A 19,300-nucleotide genomic window follows, 5' to 3' on the forward strand; every position below is an offset into this window, starting at 1 on the left:
GCTAAGTGGTGTTTAGCTCTTCCGAGAATCCAAGACGTAGTCGCAGCTCCAAAGCATCTCACAGCCCGCCGTAAATTCAGTTCACATTCAGACGCTCAACGCGCGACGACGCGAATTATCAATCAAGCAAAAAGTTTCTCTTTAAATATATATGTATATATAAATTTAGACAATCATGTTGTACAACGCAGTGCAGTGCCTATTACGTAAGCCTCAATTATTGCCTATATAAGCTATATAAGATCTTTATAAACTTGTACTCGAGCATAAATAAACAAAAACCAGTCTCAATGGCCTACGAAAACCGAAGTGACAATATTTATGGCTCGTTTGATTGATAAAAATTACAATAAACCAAAAAAAAAAAACAGCCAGCAGCTAAAAGAGAACGAAGATTTATATACCCTGTTCATGCGTTAAGTTTACTTGAGTTATTCCGAGAAGTTTTAGACGCAACTCAATCTTGAAAATATAATTCGAATGTCAGCTTTATATTAATACAGCAGCCCGATCTAAACGATCTATCCGATCTCATCTCAGCATATCTCAACTGAGAGATCAGATCTGCTAAGGAATCAGTTGAGATAAGATGCGGTTCTTCCCATTTAAAAGATAAGGAATAAGTTGAGATAAGATACGCTTCTTCCCATTCAAAAAGTATATCTCGTTTTTTTACTGTGTTACACACTTCGTGACACATTTATAGTACCTTAAAGCTAGGGCATACAGAATTAATGGGCTGTTTATAGTCTGTCACAACAGAATCAAGGTTCTCAATAGACAAACAGAACACGAGCGAGCACACAATTAAATTGGATTTTTATTCCAAAATATTGGTTCAATATGCAGATATGTGACAGCTGCTTTTGATGATGACAACTTCTGTCCGTCCGTCTGACTGTGGAAGTGCCCCGATCTTTGGGGTTAAGAGATCTGGAACTTTTTCATTATTATTCAGACTATCTGATATGTTCAGACAAATGTCAGACCAATCTGATTTTTGGTAAAAATCTAGAAGAAATATTTCTAGCTAAAACAAAATTCTTTATAGCCACAATTTTTTAGATATTTTACTGGAATTTATTTCTCCCGAAAAACATCATTTTTTCACAAGTTTTCCTTTGTTGCAATTCGTTTTCCAGTGTTTGGAATTTGTTTTCGAGCTTTGGGGTTAAGAGATCTGGCACTATATCATTTTCTTACTTATGGAAGACATATTTCCATCTAAAACAAATGTTCCCTTCTTGCAATTCGTTTTACAGTCTCCCTGGCAATCGTTGGCTGTTGCCAGGCCAAAACCTTAGCGGGCGTGGATGCCGCTCGCGATCGCAATCTACTGGCCGCCGATCTCTACAATGCGGTGGGTGCGGAACGGCTCAGTGAGAACATTGTGATTGGCACCGCGGCCATACAGAGCTCCATGGCGCTGGCCTTTTACGGGGCCAAGGGCCAGACGGCCATTGAGCTGAAGGAGGGCATGCGGCTGGGCATTGGCGATGCGGATCAGGTGTCGCAGCGGCATGGCAGCTTCCAGCAGGCGCTGACGCGTGACAACAATATGCGACTGGCCAACAATATCTACATCAACGAGAATCTGGAGTTTAAGGGCGCCTTTCGGGATGTGGCACAGCGTCAGTTCGACTCGAACATCGACAAGCTAGACTTCCATCCGCCCTACAACAAGCGCACGGCGGATGCCATCAATCGAGCGATTGCGACCAAGACGAACAATCAGATTACGGACATACTCAAGCCGGAGCTGCTCAACGATCGTACGGAGGGCGTCATTGTGAACGGCGTCACGTACGCGGCGCCCTGGCAGAAGGCCTTCAAGCTGGACAAGACCCAAAAACGATCGTTCCGCACCGGCAACGGGCAGAGCGTACAGGTGGAGACCATGTGGACGCTGCAGAACTTCAACTATGCCGAGGTGAGCAGCCTGGATGCCAAGGTCCTGGAGCTGCCCTATCAGAATGCGGAGTACTCCATGATTGTGCTGCTGCCCAATCGCAAGGACGGACTGCGTGCACTCCAGCAGAGCCTGGTGGGCAAGAATCTGCTTAGCGAGATTGGCGACATGAGTCAGCACAAGGTCGAAGTGGAGCTGCCCAAGTTCAGTGTGACCTTCGGCGTCAGCCTGGAGCAGCCCTTCAAGCAGGTGAGAGATTAAGGAGAAAACTTAACTAGATATTGGACACCCGTGACCTTCATCTACCATATTGATTTTCTATCTTCCAGCTGGGCGTTACGACCATGTTCTCGCGCAACGGCGACTTTGGCAACATGTACCGCATGTTCGTGAGCCACTTCATCAACAGCGTGGAGCACAAGGCACATGTCGAGGTCTCTGAAGCGGGCGTGGAACAGCCTCTAGAGTCGGGTGGTAAGCTCCAAAAAACTGTCTAGCTACGGGCACAATGTAAATATCCCTCGCTCTTTTCTCCTTTCAGTGCTGAAGAGCTTCTTCTCGCGCACCAAGAAATTCGAGGCGGATCATCCGTTCGCCTTTGCCATTAAATACAAAGATTCGATTGTCTTTATCGGCCACATCGCCAACTATGCCTATGTGTGAAGAGGCCTGCCTCCCCCTCCAACCACAACCGTCAGCTAATTTGAGGTGCAAATTATATATGCGATTTGTTTGTTTTTGTTTAATGAATACAAATTTGATCAACACTCAAATTAAAACAAATAAACTTTGATGGCGCAATCTAAAACAAACATTAATTGTACAATTTATAACTATACTAAAACAGAGAGAAGTTTGTAGTTTGGAAGTTTTTAGCTATAAATACCCTGTACGAATTGATGAGAAGTACAAACGAGAGGAAGGTATGTTACATATGTTTTCTTAGACAAAACGCAAAGTAAAAGCGAGTTATCTGCATGCTGTTTTGCAGATTTAAAAAAGTGTTTCCCTTCTATGCGATTCTCATGAATACAAGTAGCCTTGCATTTCTTCAATAAGTACAAATGGGAAGAAGGTATGTGCATGCGTGAATGTATGTCTTTGCATTTGTTATCTTAGATCAAAAGCACAACAACTTAATTGATCGCTGCTTTGCAAACTTAATAAAAATATATGCGCCTTCTATGCAATTCTCATGAATTCAAGTAGCGTTGCATGCCTTCATGCTCTGATGGTGAGTGAAGTGTTACTTTAACAAGCAATGTTGGCAATCTAAGAGGCCTATTTTTACACGGATGTATGTGCGTATGTACATCTTATGTATGTGTACATACATGTACATTCTCCTATACCAAACACAGACTAAGTTTACTTCCTATGCACTGCAAAATGTCTGTTTCTCCTTACCAATAGATGCGAGTTAAATAGTCGTGCGTTTCTATGTTAATAATTGGGTATTAACATAATTAGATACATCCTCATGGAAATAAGAATATGTGCATAGGCAATTCATTAAAAAAAGTATGAAAAAGGTAACAAAATCCAAAAGGATCTAATAATAATATGCTCACATGTACTTATTTCCCTGAGATACACATGTGTTTCATGTTTATATGTATTGAAATATGGAAGAATGTCTCTAAAGTTAGCTTGTACAGGGAATCGCTCAGTCAGGCTCTTTCTGTACAAGGCCAAGGCTACGATGCTTCACTAATTCCGATTCTGATCAAGAATAGAAAACTAACAAAAGAAGATAAAATTCGAACCCTCTTTAAATATAATATTGAAAACATTTTATAAGCTTGAATATTTCACAGATATTTCAACAAAATTCAAAGATGAGGTAAATAATAAAATCGTGTTTTTAATTATCAGCATTTGAGATCTTTTCGACTCACCTTTCGAGCTCCAAATGCATTTGATTTGTTGTATCCATAATGCGGCCAAAAAATGAAGTAAAAAAATCCTTTTGAGACGTTTTGTTATCTGCTTTGTTTTCGCTTGATTTGTATTTATATTTCACTCATACATACACATATATATATATGCATGCATGTATGTATGTGTGTGTGCGTGTGTGTGTGCACACATAAATTAGGATTTGAACATATTTCGTATTAATTTGCCAGCTAGAGGCGGGGCTTGCGGGGGCGCAAAAGGGGAACCAAACGCAGGCGCAGCCTTTTTTTGTATTTTTCCGCTCTTTTATTTTCGCTATAATTTATTTATTTGTCGCGTTTTTTGTAATCACACATAAATCAAAGCGTTTATGGTTAGATTTAGCTTGTTTTGTTTTTGCTCAGTTTCGTTGTACTTGTTGTTGTTGTTGTTGTTGTAACACAGATTCCAATACAAATTTATGTGCAGTTAATTTGGTTCAATAGAAAACTGGTTCGAACTGCACTCGCCATTTGGGCTTTATATGTGGGGGGAAAAGCTCAGCCAAGTGGGAAATTTAACGCGTTGAATTAATTGCAGCATTTTCCTGCGCCTCATTTGATGCGAAATTGTCGCACTGTGGGCCAATCGTGCAGATATTTAAGAGCATTTAAAATAATTGATGCGCGTTTTCCACTTTTACTGCTGCAGAAACACGCACACATATACACAAACACGCACGCAAAGAAACAGAAGCAAAGAGCGAGACAGAGAGAGAGATAGAGAGAGACAGAAAGAGACGGGCAAACTGGTCACTAACTATTTCGTATTTTTTTGCTGCATTTAATGACAGGCTGGAAGGCTGGCAGGCTGGAAGACTGGAAGGCTGCCGTTTTTATAAGGTAGCCTGCGCCAAAAACAAACAAGCTACCGATTCTGACGGCCAGATAAGCAAACACACGCGTGGGCGACAATGGTAGAGTACGGGCACGGGCACGGGGTGCGGGGCGCGGGGAACGCGACGCGGACAGCTGCGCAGATCGCGCTGCAGTTTTTCGCGCACACAACAACGAAATACGTGAAAATGAAAAAGACGCGTTTATTCTGCGCGCGCCGAAATTCGTCTGCTTCGCTTAACACCAATACACAGACTGAGCGATCCTCGACCCAACAACTGTGCACCTTACGCATTCACAAGCCACAGCGCTTAGCTCTCTCTCTCTCATTCTCACTCTCTCACTGTGGCTGGCTCCAACGACGACGCCAACTCCAAATAACAACAAATGCCAATGCAACTTCAGCAGCGACGGAACGCGCGCTCGCTCTCATGCTCACGCTGTTGCTCTCGTGAGCGAGAATACTGGTTAATAAAATACTGGGCACGCTTGTGCTGTGCGCTGCCCGTGTTGGCGCTGCCTGTGCATGTAATTGTCGTTGTAATTGTAATTCTTGCAGCGCGCCCTCGCTTCGTTTGCGGTCAGCAGCAGCAGCAGCAGCGACGGCAGCGACAGCGACAGCGGCGTCTGTCTCTCGTCCCTGGTCCCACCTCTTTGCTGCTTCTCCTGTCCCTTTGTTAGATTTGTTTGCATTGCTTGACAAGTTTTTCTTTGTTTCATGTTGGCTTTGCGACTCGACTGGAATTTCAAGTGGGCACAGTCCAGCGCCCTATCCCAGTCCCTGCCACCGTTCCCCTTCCAGGCGACGCAGCAGGTGCAGCTGCAGGCGCAGGCCCAGGCGCTTTTAAAACAAATGCCACAAATGTCTTAAGAGTCCCATTATCTGATCGATCTGATCTCGAGTGGACCCCTTAAGCTAGGCATAAGAAGCGACCGTTTAGCTTGGCCCAAAAGAATGCGCTCTCGACCCGCACTTTTCAACACTGTTTAACCTTAAAGGGAAAGGAGAAAATTTACGTGATAAGTTTTAGTATGAAAAGCTAAATATGCTTATATTAAGTAATTTTATGAATTTTTAATTTTCAATCTTAAACTAAATAAGAAAAATACTATTTAAATATTTCTTCGATTAAATTCTCTTAAGCAAATAAAATGCATGAAATAGGAATTTCAAAAATGTCTACTATTTTCTTAAGTGTATAAATTTTAAATGAGTTTTTATGCTAAGAACATATTTAAATCAATTAGGAATTCGTATTTTGGGTAAATATATTGAAACCTTTTAATATGTTGCATGCATAATATAAAAGAGAGCACATAACTCTTAACTTGGGGCTTATCTTTTTTTAAGTTTCTTTCTGATTTTTTTTTACCTTTTGTTGGGGCCTCTTTTTTTTTTGGGTCACACGTAAAGCGACGATGCATAATTTAAAACAAAATTATGGCTGTTTGTATTTATTTTTAGCATGCCCAAAAATTAAACGTGTGTGAAAAATTCAATACCCTAACCAGCCGTGTAAAATCGATTTTAAAATTAAATCAACCATGGAATATGCGACATAGCCGACTTGGAAGGTTTTCAAGTGGAGTTCTTCATAGCATATCCCAAGATGAAGATCATTCTGTTGCTGCTGTCAATTCTGGGTCTGTACAGGCTAAAGTTAACTTATCTCATATTAATATAGATCATATATTCATTAATTAATCTAGTTCGTATATTAATAGAGAGCACTTGCTTCCAGGCCTGACAACGGCTCTAAGTCCTATATGCAGAAGCGAATTGCCGCGCCTCAAGGTGTGCGCCTACTTTGGATGCTTTTTGAACATATCGCAGGACGATCTGGAGATCCTGAACTGTGCGCGCGAGCAGCGAGGATTGGGACGTAAGTTATAGCGAAAATATAGAATATCAGTTGCGCAATTTCACAAAAGAGTTCGAATCCTCCGAACAGCTCTGGTCTTCTATTCGGAGGGAAAGTGTCCCAAACTCGTGGTGCCCAAGTGCAAAACTTTTGAGTTTTAAATGAAGTTTATAGAAAATGTTTTACATTTATTCAAGTTCAAGTATATTATAAAATGATATGGTACTTTAAGAGCTCTGCATAGAGAGCTGCGGGAATATCTGCTTAAGGCTAGGTCTAGAACTTGACGATGTGTCCGGTAAAGTAGACCGCGTGCTGATCGCGTATGATGAACACGAATGGATGATCGGCGACGAAGGTCTTCGGGTCCAGCGGCAGGGACATGGGCACACCGGCGGCATCTAAGGAGAACAGGATCTATAGAGTAAAGGATATAAAGGTGTGCGGGGGGGAGGAACTCACAGCTAATGCCGGCTGCCTCGCAGCCGATCTCATTCACGTCGATGAAGGTCTTGTGCTGCAACTTGGTGATGCGCGTGCCGATGGGCGAATCGTCGAAGATGTTGCTGAAATCAGCCGCATCCGAGAACATGGCCTTGATGCCCAGCTGGGGAATGGGAGGAAGTGGTTTACAAAGAAGTCAAGAGCAAATCCTAGGCAGAACAAACCTTTTTCAAAGTGGGCTTCAGATCGGTGTCGAACTCGAACTTGAACTTGGGCAAGTAGACGGCCACGCTCTGCCATTGCCAGCGATCCTCCAGCAGCTTGAAGTCGACGCCCTTCAGCTGCTGCTCCAGCTGCTGCAGGCCCGTCCGCTTGTTGGGCAATATGAACCACATGGTCATGTTGATGTTCTCGAAGAAGAGCTCAATGGCCTTGGCGTCCAGCTCCGGATAGTCGGCATAGTAGTACCAGTTGTCCGCGAACATGGTGGGCACCTGGATGGCCTGATTTTCGCTCAGCCAGAAGTCGCGCTCCTTGGTGTCCTCGTCGTTGAAGGGGCGTGCCCAGCGCGCCTTGAAGTAGATGGCATTGATGAGGGCCACATTTGTGTCCGGCTCCAGGTTGTCCACCACACGCTCGATCTTGCCCTGCGTCTTCTCCTTCACCCAGCTATTGATGCGCTGCACCGCCTCCGCTTCCTGGTCAAAGTTGAGGCCCTCCACCTCCGAGTCGAAATATTTGTCGGCCACCTCGCGGAAATGCGGCGCCACCGTCACGTTCTGCCGGGTATACACCTTGTTGGCGATTTCCAACACTGTCTTCGACTTGATGTACGAGTGCAGCAGGCGGTGATAGCTCTCGGCGAGGCCATCTTTGCTCTCCGTGGCCGAGGCGTGCAGCGTGCGCTGCAGCTCGGCTGCGGTTCTGCCCTCCGCCCCGTAGTAGGCCAGGCCCAGGGCCAGCTGCACGGAAACCGGCGAGATGATCACGTTCTCCTCCTGGCGATCGGTGGCCAGTGTCTGGAACAGTTCGGTGGCAAACAGATTGCGCTCCTTGATGGTATTGGCCGCGGCCAACAGCGGCAGCAGCTGCAGCAGCAGAAACAGAACTAGACAAATGGAGAGTGTTAGTCAACACTGGCGGTGCCTGCCGCAGTTCAACTTACAGCAGTTCATTGCGCCTGCGTCAACAGCTCAAGACTAAAAGTGAAATGGCCATAGAAGCTGTCATTTATAGGTGCGCCAGGAATCGGAATCACGACGCGACTGCGCAGCAGCAGCGGCAGCGGCTTATGTGCTATGCATGCCAAGCAGCCAAAGCAAACAAAAGAACAAGAATACAAAAAGAAGAAAAGAAGCAGCAAAAAAAAAAAGAAAAAGAAAGGCCGGGCGCAGGAATTGTGTGCGCTGCTTCTGGTTGGTTCTGGACGTGAGAAATACTGGGAACACTCTCACACTCTAGTCACCCGCGAGAGAGCAGCCGTTTGCACTTGTTGCCCTTTTGTTCGGCTGACGTCGCCGTCGCGTAGGCCTCAACTTTGAGCTGCGCGAGTCGCCTCGTCAAAGTGGAGCGCGCGCGCGCTGCGCACAGTGCGAGTCGAAAGTAGACGAACGCGCATTAACTCTAATTTCGTGTTTTATGCGCTGCATTTAATGCATTATTTTCGTATTTGTTTAGATAATGCGTACATAAACAAAGCAGCAAAGCAAACAGTGCATTGCGTAAATTGTTTATCGACTTATGCACAACTTCACGCATATAAACACACGCACACACACACGCACGCACACAGCGTTCCAATTAAACGCAACACGCACACATAAATTTTGTTGGAAGTGGAGACGCGGCTCTGGTTTGGCCTTATCCAATTTTTTATCATTAAAGGGGGGCCACTGTTTTTATAGGGTATATGGTAAGGGTATTATAATTTTGTCATGCATTGTGTTGGGCATGGAAAGAGACTTCTGTGAGAACATAAGGTACGTCGATATGGACATGTGTGTGTGAGTGTGTCTTTATGCATGGATGTAAGTACGCATATATGAATGAATGGTTGTATGTATCCATGTATGCATGAATGCATGTATGTATGCATGTATGCATGTATGTACATATGCATGTAGGCATGTATGTATGCTTGTATGTATATGTGCATGCATGTATGTATGCTGTATGTGTGCATGTGTGTCTGCATGTATGTCTGCATGTATGTCTGTATGTATGTATGCATGTATGCATGTTCGCATGTATGTATGCATGTATGTATGTATGCATGTATGTATGAATGAATGTATGTATGTATGTATGCATGTATGTATGTATGCATGTATGTATATGTGCATACATGTATGTATGTATGCATGCATGCATGTATGTATGTATGCATGCATGCATGTATGTATGTATGCATGCATGCATGTATGTATGTATGTATGCATGTATGTATGTATTAATTAAGAAAGTTCCGCAGTTGCGAGCTTCACAAATCGTTTCACAAATCTGCAAGGGTATTTAAAGTTCGGCGTGCCTTGCTTTCTGGATTTTTTCTTGTTTTTTGATTTGGGGCTCGTATCAAAGTACCGAAATTTGTTATTTATGCAGAGTTTGTGTGAAATGCTAATAAATTTTAATGGAATTTTAAAAACATGCTTTATGGCCAAGCTCGACGAGGTGCATAAATAAAAATCCGAGCTCCGCAGAATGTCCAGACTCCTTGGCCAAACTGTGGACGCTTCATTTGATTTGTGTGTGTGCGTGTGTGTGTGTGTGTTTTTTGATAAAGTATCATAAATGGCTTTGGCTACCGTGTGCAACAGTTTATTAATTGTGGGTGAAGCTTTTGGCCGTAAACACTTTCAGAGAAGAGTTGCTCAACCAGCTTTTTTCTGGCTTAGCCTTATATAATGCGGCATGATGTGTGAGTGTGCGTGTGTATCTGTGTGTGTGTGTCCTGGCAACGACCGGAGCTGCCAAAGCGCTGACCGTTCTGATTGAATGATTTCACTGATCGAGACAAAACATGTTAAAGATCGTGATGTTGTTGCTGCTGTTGTTGTTGTTGTTGTTGCTGCTGCTGGCCTGGCTAAGGAGTCCGTTGTTGTCTTTATAGATACACAACACGGCAGCCCAGAGAGGCTTAAGACAACAACAGAAAGGAGAAGGTATGCCGATAAAAAGCGTCTTGGGACCTCTGGACGGCAGACACAAGTCTGATGCGGCAGCTCGACAGGCGACAAGGGGCAGCTGCGGCAACAGCTTTAGCGGGCTCAGCCTGTGGCATTGGCTGTGCTGCATGCAACGGCAGCAAAATGCTGCTGATAAAAATAACTTGCCACAAAAAGCAAAGACTTTGAGCTGTGCGGAAAAGCACAAGAATGATGAGCCAGCCGGCAACAACAACAACAACAACAACAACAGCAACAACAACGAGAACAACACGAATTATGTGATCGCTGCAGCATCTCTCGTAGAGCTGAGTGGGTTTCGGTTCTCTGCGTGCACGTAACCCAAAACCAGTTGATGATAGAGCAAAAAAATACAAAAAAAAGCAGAAAAGTCTGCAGAGAAAACAAAAGGCCCCACAGCGCTCAAAGTGAAAGAGATTCCAGCAGAAAGAAAAAAAAAAACATAAAGACAATGCCTGCCAAAGCGCAGCTCAAACTTTTGTTCTAAGCATAAACAATAAATTTTCACATAACTACACACAAAATAATTGCAATTTGCATAGCAACAACAACAGCAACAACAACAACAATGAGAATGTTCATCTTGAAGATCATCTTCAGGTAACGCTGCGTGCGCACTCAATGGGAGGCACTGTTCGCCATGATTGGGACCGGAGTATTTTACAAATGTGGAACTGTCCCACTTCGAGGGAGGCAACATTATTGTAGATCAAAAAGATTCCATTGAAAAAGCACAAGCAACAAAATTATAGAGCATTAAAGCTGTCGGCTAAGAGCATAAAAGAATAACTCGCAAATCAAATGGAGATATTTACTTTATCTAAAATTAATATATTATAAATATATATACATAAATAATATAAATCGAGCAAGTAAGGATATCTGCGGCAAGCCGAGTATTTAATACACTTTTAGACATTTCCCTTTTGCAGATATATATGAGAATAGTAAAGCTTGTGAATGCTGACTTTGACAAAACTCAAATATCTTTGAAAATAGAATATTTTGCCATATAAGAATTTACTTTTTGACCGATCTTCCCTAAGGCAGCTATATATATATACTGGTCCGATGTTGATAAGATTATAAATATAACCTACCTTATAAGTTCTGAGTTCCTTGCGACCATACTTACAAACGGACTGACGAACGGACGGACAATTGGACAGACGGACAAGTTGACAGACGGATAGACAGATAGACATGATGAGATCGACTCAGCTATTGATGCTGATCAAGAATATATATACTTAATGGGGTCGAAGATCTCTCCCTTTAATATATAGATTATATTCGATTCTTTGTGAATACTTAAACCTTCAATTGGTGAGCAATTGTGGCAACTTTTTGGTATCAGATATATTTCCAAACTGAAATCTACGAAATTTCCCAACAATTTTTAGCAAACTGTAAAATAGCTATATCTTAAGGAAGCATAAGACTTGTCAAAATGGATAACTCCTGCATGAAAATCTCTTTTGGCTACTCTAGATATATTTTGTCTCTACGCTAGCTCGATCCAGAAACTTCATGTGCTTCGCCAGTTTTTTCTTTCTAACACTCAAGAAATCTTTGTAATTACACAAATAATTATGTATTTGATTATTTAACCTGTTGCTCGGGTCTTGCAGCTACATAATTGGCTTGGCTTGGCCAGGGCCAGGCGCCTTATCATATTATTAAGCCAATTAGAGGCTGTTATATTGGAAATTTATATGCATATAGCTTCATTTATTTGAGCTTTAAATACAACTTTCTTAGAGCTTGTTATACAAGCTGCGTAATTAGCTGGTTGCAATCTAATCAACAGTTTGGCCAGCACTTTGCAGTGAAAACGAGGCGAACTTTCATTCAGTTTCAACAGCAATATTGACAGCAACAACAACAACAAATGGAGTTTATGCAAAACCAAAACTCGCCACGCTTCACGACAGGGCGACAAACACGAGACACACTCAACCACTTGACCAGAGAGCAGACGCTGACAAGCACAACAACTAGCAGCAACAACAACAACAACAAACAACAACTGGCAACAACAACAACTACACGACAACGCGGATGACACAAACGACACGTCAATCTAGCCGCTGCCCACATGCGGCATGCAACATTGAAACTGGATTTTCCGATTCGAGACGTTGCCGCGACAAATTAAGCCGGAAAAATGCAAGTACAACCAGAAAACAACAACAACCAGAACAACAACTTGATGCGTTTTTAGAACTTGTTGTAGTTCTCGTTAATTAGCACTCGAAATAAGCGAGATCGCGAGACCTTTAAACGGGCTCCATCCACTGCAAGTCGGCGGGGCGCGCCTTTCAGTTTCTACGAAATATCGGCAACATCTACGTTTTGGCATCAAATAAGGCGCAATGCCGCATCGCGACATGTTGTTAATGTCCGCTAAGGCAGCATTGACAGACGCCCAGTCAATCGATATAGGCACCATGATCTGCATGACAAGTGGGCGCAGGCCGCAGACCGAGGCTCACAGATCGCAGATCGAGAATCGAGAATCGAGAAACGCGAATCGAGAAGCCCATCGCAACGCTTCAATTTGGAGCATATCGAGAGCGTATCTACACGCAAAACAAATCAATTTGATTGGCTTTTTTTGGCTAAAATAAACAACCATTTGATTTGTCAACGAAATGATCTAGCGTTAGATCGAATGTGTGTACACTTGGAGAAAAAGGAAGTGCACTTGGGTATAACATTCGCATTGGATTCTTCTTAAAAGTTGATAGTTGCTTAAGTTAAGTCGCTTTTCATATTAAACTTATAATAAAGCATAATTTTTAATGAAAAACAAAGATCGTTGGTTTATAAATACACTCAGCGAAAAGTTATGTACTTATTTCCAGTGCTAGCGAATTTAAAGCCAAGTCGTTCCCTTCTCAAAAGCTTCGAGTTTCTTAGCATAATTATTTACTCTTATCCCAAATTCATTCCGATCAATCAAGAATGTCATTGATTAAAGTTTGTAAAGGAATTTGTACTTCAACTTTTAATAAGAATTTTTACTTCAACTTTTAATAAGAGTTTTCAACTTAAAGCAAATGCGCTATTAATCTCATGTCTTAAGTAAGTTTGGTATTAAATAAAGTTTCCACAACAAGAATTTCGATATATATTTTTATATCAGATATTGATCTAGGCTACATTTTAACTGCAAAAATCTCTAGCCAAGTGTTAAATCGTTTGATTAACGTCACAACACACACACTCACACACACACGCACACTTACACTCACACGCACACAGCGCTAAACTGTCCATCATAAAATGTCAATTAGCTGATTGAAATCAAGCGTTATGCGCTATTATTTCAATTTATGGCCAACGGGAAACTGCAGCGAGAACTACAGCGAAACAAAAAAAAAAAAAAAATAGGAAAAAAAACCAATGACAAGATCGGGATGCAGATGCAGTTGCTGCTGCTGCTGCTGCTGCTGCTGCACAGGCTGCGCCTACTTTGTGTGGTAGTTTATGTAACGATCAGCCTTTCTCAAACGTCTCCCGCTTTGAATTGCAAATGGAAATGTTTGTCCGACCCAGCAGCAACAACAACAACAATGGCACACGCGATCTGAGCTGAATGGTCTCGCCAGGGCCCCGAACAAATGATGCTGTCTGGTCGAGTGGAGAGTCCCTGTCTTGTGGTAGGTGCTGCGGCAGCAGCTGCCTGGAATTTCATAGCATTTCTGCTCGCTGCGTATGCTAATTTTCTTGTCAAAACATCGATCAGCGCAAGGAGAGCTAGAGCGAGCGAAAGAGAGGGAGAGAGAGATGGAGAAAGAAACAGAAAGACTGCAAGTTGCTGCGAGCCAGAGGCGCTATTTAAGCAGCGCGCGCAAAAGTAGGCAACACTTTTTGACACGATGGCGCCTAGATAATTATATGAAGCACTCAAAAGTAGGCAACACATTTTGTCATATTAAATTGGCCCCACATTAAAATTTCAATGCTTAAATGAGAGAGTTTATAAGTTTTAAGCAGAGTTCATCATCAGGTTTACCCTGTATGTAGGTTTTTTTCTGACATTATTTGTAAAATTTTAAATATATACCCACCATATCAGGAATATTTAATATCTTTTACAGCACACACGCAATTTTCAAATATGACAAACTAAAAATTAAATCAGATAAAGTGGTATAATTTTTGTGACAACTGACGCAAACACAGCACATATTCACGTTAAAATGGACAGTTTGTTGCCTCGAAATGGGTTGCACTTTCGTGCAACGAGTCCTGGCCGAAGAGCAGCCAGTTCCAGGCCATTCACGGGCCAGTCGGGCTTGGAGACAGGCAATTTGGCGAGCACTCAACTAGCGCCTAAAATTGAACTGTCAGTTCACATTTTTTCACACACACACACACACATGACAATTTATTGACGTATTGACAGTGCTTTTAAGCGCTGGCAGCGGATTTTGGCACGAGTTTAGAACGATTTTTAGGCTCGGCGTGTGAACGCCAGCAGCAGGCAGACGGGTCGTTCGAAAGGGGGGAAGGGGGGGGAGTGTGTCGCCCCCACTTAATATGCAAATAGGATGAAACAAAAGCCGCCCTACTATGCGCACATGTGCGTTTTAAAAGCGGATTTCCAAAAATTGCCGCATGCACAACGCAAAGTTGTTTTTTACGAGCTTAGTTTGTGTGGGCGAGGGGGGGAGGGAGCGAGGGAGGCGGGAATTTATTGTGCGACACGCCCGCGAAAATAGTTTTAGAGAGTGCGTTTTATGGGGCTCGGCTGTTGTTGTTGAAATTTTTGTTGCCAGCCGCGTTAAATGTGTTAATGTGCGAGATTCGCTTTGGCGACTTTTCGACGCTCTGAAGCGCCCGCCTAGAAGTATGCAGCAAAAATGTTGCCCGCCTTTGCAGCTGCGAGGCGCCTGCTGCCATGGGGGCGTGGTCCACTCACACACAAACACACACACGCTAGCCCAAACAATTGCAAAGTGTAAAATGTGTTAAGCCAACTGAAATGGGATAAAAAAAAAAAGAAACGAAACAAGAACCAACCCACTTGAAGCTTAGCAACTTTTGTTGCTGCCCTGCGACTTAGTTTTGCTTTGATGGATGTAAAGCTCCATTGTGTGTGTGCGTGCGAGTGTGCGTGTGTGTGAGTGTGTATTTTCTTGTTGGATTTATTTGTGGCAACACAAAGATTTTTTAATGGCATCTTTTGTAGCTATTTTTTATGCCCTAGCAAAAGCCCCAAACCCATTTCATAAGTGCTCATGTGTGTCTGCGTGTGTGTCTGTGAGTGTGTGTGTGAGTGTGTGTGTGCGAGTTGATATGGGTGCTGAAGCCCAGTTCGAGGGTGGCTTGAAAACTCTTTTAAGCACAAATAAACTTGCCACATTGTTGCCCTTTCATACAGTCGCCACCCCGCTGGCTTCTTGACGCCTGAAGAACCTCCGCTCTGCGCGGGAGGGGGCGGGCGGGAGGGCGGTGGGACGGGCGCACTCAAGCAAGGTGTTTGCCTGTTAAATTATATAACAATGCAATGAACTGTAAAATACGCAGCTAAGTGCTGCTGCTTAGTGCGCAGCTCTTCGAAATGGAGTCGCTGCCACTGGAAAATGCCATAAATGGACAGAAATCCCACACCGAAATCCATCCCCAACCCCCGAACACCCTCTCCCCGCTAACACACACGCCCTGTGGAGAGGCTGCTGAGTGGGGTTGGCTGTCACAATGGCATTTTATGGCTTAATTATGGCACAGGTGAAAAGTGCTGGCAATTTCTGCAAAACTAAGCACTAGAGAAGTTGCTACAGTCAAACCTCGCTAAGAGAACTAGCTGATATCGGACAGAATTTCCACAAAATAATTGACTTGGAACACAGCGAATAAAACGTGAAGATAAATTTCTCTTCCATGAGCAAAGTTTCAGATTTGCATCAGCTTGACGTATTTTGGGAAAACCTTATTTCCCTGGGATTTTCCTGCTCTACTATCTGCCTAATGTCAAGGTCGACCACGCCCAAACTCCCCGAAAAAATGCTCAAAAAACACGCCACCAAATTGTGTTAAATAATGAAAAACTAAATTTGCCATTTAGATAAAAGAAAATGTAAAAATTATGCAGTGCCTGAGCCTAATTTATAAAACAAACAGCAGAGCATAGAAAATACAAACACACACACACACGCACACACACACACACGCAAGTGGCTTAAATGTGGGCTAAATATGAATTACCGAGAAAATAGTGCGCAGTTAATTAAAACATAATGAGCATTTAACATGCAGCCAAAGAGCCGCAGCCTTAAAATCAATTAAAGCATAGCTGCGGGTCGAGTGTGTGAGTGTGTGTGTGCGTGTGTGACTTTATATGTGTGCGTGCTGCCATAAAAAGTAGCTCACACTCGGCTAACTTTGCGTTAAATGCTTTAATGTGCGTAGGCAAAAGTAAGGAAAAAAGCCAAAATCCCAAAAATGGAAATTCAAGCTGACATCTAGCAAACATTTTATACTCTTTATGTGTTCAGAGAGAGCATAGAATAAGTCATTTATTTGACAGGGCAAAACTGTGCCAAGTCTCAGTCCAGAGTCCAGTTCACTTTAAACTTTTACAAACTCGAATATATATTTTCAAAGTCGCTGACAAAATCAATGTACCCGCTGCTGGTTCAATTTGGATTCAAATCGAAATGAAATGACTTTACTTAGATCTACTTATGTGGCATGCATGTGCGAGGGGAGCAGCCCCAGCAGCAGCAGCAATCCCTCCCACCCCCCCTTCCCAAGCTCTAGCCATGCCCAGTTTTAGGGCTGTTCCCCCAAAAAAACCTTCCCTTAATTTAAAGATTACATTTGCCCGGGTTTACTGTTTGCGTTCAATTGTTTTTATCAGTTTACATTTAAAAACAAAATACGAAAAGAAAAAAAAAACGAATACGACAAACAAATAAAAGTCTTGATGGTGTTTTTTTTTTTTGTTTCCTCGCAGAGATTTAGCTGTGATTTAGCCAGCAATCGTTGGGAAAACACATAAACTTTTTGCCTCCTTGCTTTCAGTGTTATTGGCAACCCCAACCACCCCCTTTAAGAGGGGGGTGGGGGGGGGACTGCGGGCAACAGTGAGCTTTGTTTGTATTTGTATTGCTGCGATTTGTTTCGGCGGAGGCTTAGACTAAGGCAAGTGCAAAGCTTCGATATAATTGAAACTTTGCTCATTAAATCTGCGCTGAAAATCGAATTGGTTAAATGGCGAATGAAGGATGCAAATGCTCTATATGATATTTACAGAGCAATAAGAGTAACGGGAAAAAAATTTAAAGTATTTGGGGTGGCAAATATTGCGAAAGTATCTGATTATAGATAAGTCTTTAATATACCTCATCATAGCGGCAAACTATGGACTAACAGGGTTTGTTTAAATAAAAACCTGAAGAGTTGCTGCAGAGAGAGAAAGAGAGAGATCGCGAGGGAGTGAGAGCGATATAGAGCGAAGAAGAGAGTGAGAGAGGGAAGGAGAGAGAGTAAGAGTAAATGACTAAGAAAGAAAGAGAGAAAGATAGAATGAGACAAAGAGCAAGAGGAAGAAGATCGAAGAGAGAGAGAGAGAAAGAGAGACAGATACCGCGAAAGAGATACAGAGCGAGAGAGAGAGGGAAGTTTAGGGGTTGGCTGCAGAGAAGAAGGAGTAAAGGGCACGTGATCCTGGCTGGATGAGAGAGTCTAGAAAATTTATTAAAAGCCAATCGAATGTTAAAAAAGTTGCATAAAACTATCTTTCACGATTATTCCACACTTCTGGGTGGATTAAGCCGAAAACGCGTATAAGCGTGAAATTACATCACATAAAGTAATCGCAGTATAAATTTCAACTGCCAAGCTCCTACTGTTTGAACAGCAGTCAGTCAATCAGTCAGTCAATCAGTCAATCAGTCAATCAATCAGTCAGTCAGAAGCGATAAATTGATATTAGAGCAGCTATCGCCTATTGTGTGATATATCAATTGCGTCTACTTGCACCTATTTTGCATATTTTTCGAGCTACTCAACCAAAGGACGGCAACACATACGTTCGTCTGAGCTCTACTCAACATATTCATAATTTTTGACAGCAGACAGAAGCTGTGGCAACATAACTCAACTGGCAGCCGGCGGGTGGAGCTGCGGCAACTCTTCAGGGTTGCAGCAGTAGTGAAATATAATGAATGATTGTGAGACGAGGCGAGACGTGGTGCTGCGTGGGGCAGCCTGTCAGAAACATCTGAGGTGCACACACGAGTGCGACACACAGCACGAACTGTCAAAGGGGGGCAGCGCGCCCCTGCTCAAAGTAGACAATGATAATGATTGTTGTGTTGGAAAGAACTGCCGTCTAACTGTAACTATAAAGCTTGCCGGCGCATCCCAAGACGAATGAGACAATTTGTCATTTGATGCAGAAGCGACACGGCGCCAGCAATAAGGTACGAGGAGCTGAAAGCTGAGGCAGTTGCTGACAATGGCAAACAACGAGACTGCGATTGTGGCACATGTGTGTGCGTCTTTCGCATTGATTGGCAAAGCTGGGCGCAGCTGTTGCAAAAAGTAATAACAGCAACAGGAATAAAGCTATGCAAATAGCTGCGAGTCGTGCGTCTTTTTTTGGGGGAGGGAGGCGGCTTGAAAGCGGCTTTAATAGCTGCCCAAATAGCTGCAGGCTGCACAGGACATGGCCACAAAGGCGATTATGCAGGGCCAAAGCGCGTACTGAATAATTATAAAATGTTAAGGCCAGCACACACACACACACACACACACGCACGCACATTACACATATATATAAATGTATAATGGCATTTAAGTGGCCGTCGGCGTCGCCTTTTTATTTGGCCACGGCAAGTAGCAAGGCGCAATTAATATTATGGCGTGGCAGCAAAAGTTGATGTGCCACATTCACCTGCTAGACTAGGAGAGGGGCAGTGGAAGGGGACGGGGGGGGGATGGAGGGTGCGGTGCCTGCCTGTTGCCTGGCGGCGCAGGAAGCACTTAGCGTCGCAACATGCGAAATGAAAAATTGTGTTGCCTGCTTTTTGGGGCAGCGAGCGCAGCCATTGAACTTGGGTGACAACAACAACAACCAGGAGAAACGGCAACAACAACAAACGGCAACAA

The 19,300-nt window shown here is 43.2% G+C and overlaps 4 protein-coding genes across 5 annotated transcripts in view; 2 read left to right on the top strand and 2 right to left on the bottom strand.

Moving 5' to 3' along the window:
• Window positions 1-19,300, bottom strand: part of pk (prickle) — a 91,886-nt gene that overhangs the window by 67,380 nt on the left and 5,206 nt on the right. Inside the window, exon 2 of the mRNA XM_064684300.1 lies at window positions 3,808-5,675. Coding sequence (XP_064540370.1) covers window positions 3,808-3,845 — 38 coding nt within the window. The 5' untranslated portion in view covers window positions 3,846-5,675. The remainder of the gene's footprint in view (window positions 1-3,807; window positions 5,676-19,300) is intronic.
• On the top strand, window positions 24-2,721 carry Spn43Ab (Serpin 43Ab). The gene is made up of 4 exons (XM_064684232.1): window positions 24-206; window positions 1,263-2,158; window positions 2,239-2,383; window positions 2,451-2,721. The coding sequence occupies exons 1-4, from the start codon at window positions 176-178 to the stop codon at window positions 2,570-2,572; spliced, it is 1,194 nt and encodes a 397-aa protein (XP_064540302.1). The 5' UTR covers window positions 24-175; the 3' UTR covers window positions 2,573-2,721.
• LOC135429829 (uncharacterized) lies at window positions 6,281-6,776 on the top strand. Of its 2 annotated transcripts, none has more exons than XR_010436470.1 (3): window positions 6,281-6,327; window positions 6,409-6,566; window positions 6,636-6,776. XR_010436470.1 is itself a non-coding variant. In XM_064684302.1 (3 exons), exons 1-3 carry the CDS (start codon window positions 6,294-6,296, stop codon window positions 6,704-6,706), a joined length of 246 nt encoding a protein of 81 aa, XP_064540372.1. In that variant the 5' UTR covers window positions 6,281-6,293; the 3' UTR covers window positions 6,707-6,776. The 2 variants fall into 2 exon arrangements, 1 of the variants encoding a protein (XP_064540372.1); XM_064684302.1 differs by having other exon boundaries at window positions 6,426-6,566.
• On the bottom strand, window positions 6,713-8,268 carry Spn43Aa (Serpin 43Aa). Its single transcript, XM_064684301.1, has 4 exons — window positions 8,155-8,268; window positions 7,214-8,097; window positions 7,008-7,152; window positions 6,713-6,946 (listed from the first exon to the last, which is right to left on the bottom strand). Exons 1-4 carry the CDS (start codon window positions 8,162-8,164, stop codon window positions 6,822-6,824), a joined length of 1,164 nt encoding a protein of 387 aa, XP_064540371.1. The 5' UTR covers window positions 8,165-8,268; the 3' UTR covers window positions 6,713-6,821.

The sequence above is a fragment of the Drosophila montana genome, unplaced genomic scaffold (assembly GCF_035044405.1).
Source record: "Drosophila montana isolate Dmon_TW-CO22-7 unplaced genomic scaffold, ASM3504440v1 contig_2716_1, whole genome shotgun sequence".
In the NCBI taxonomy this organism is placed as follows: Eukaryota; Metazoa; Arthropoda; class Insecta; order Diptera; family Drosophilidae; genus Drosophila; species Drosophila montana.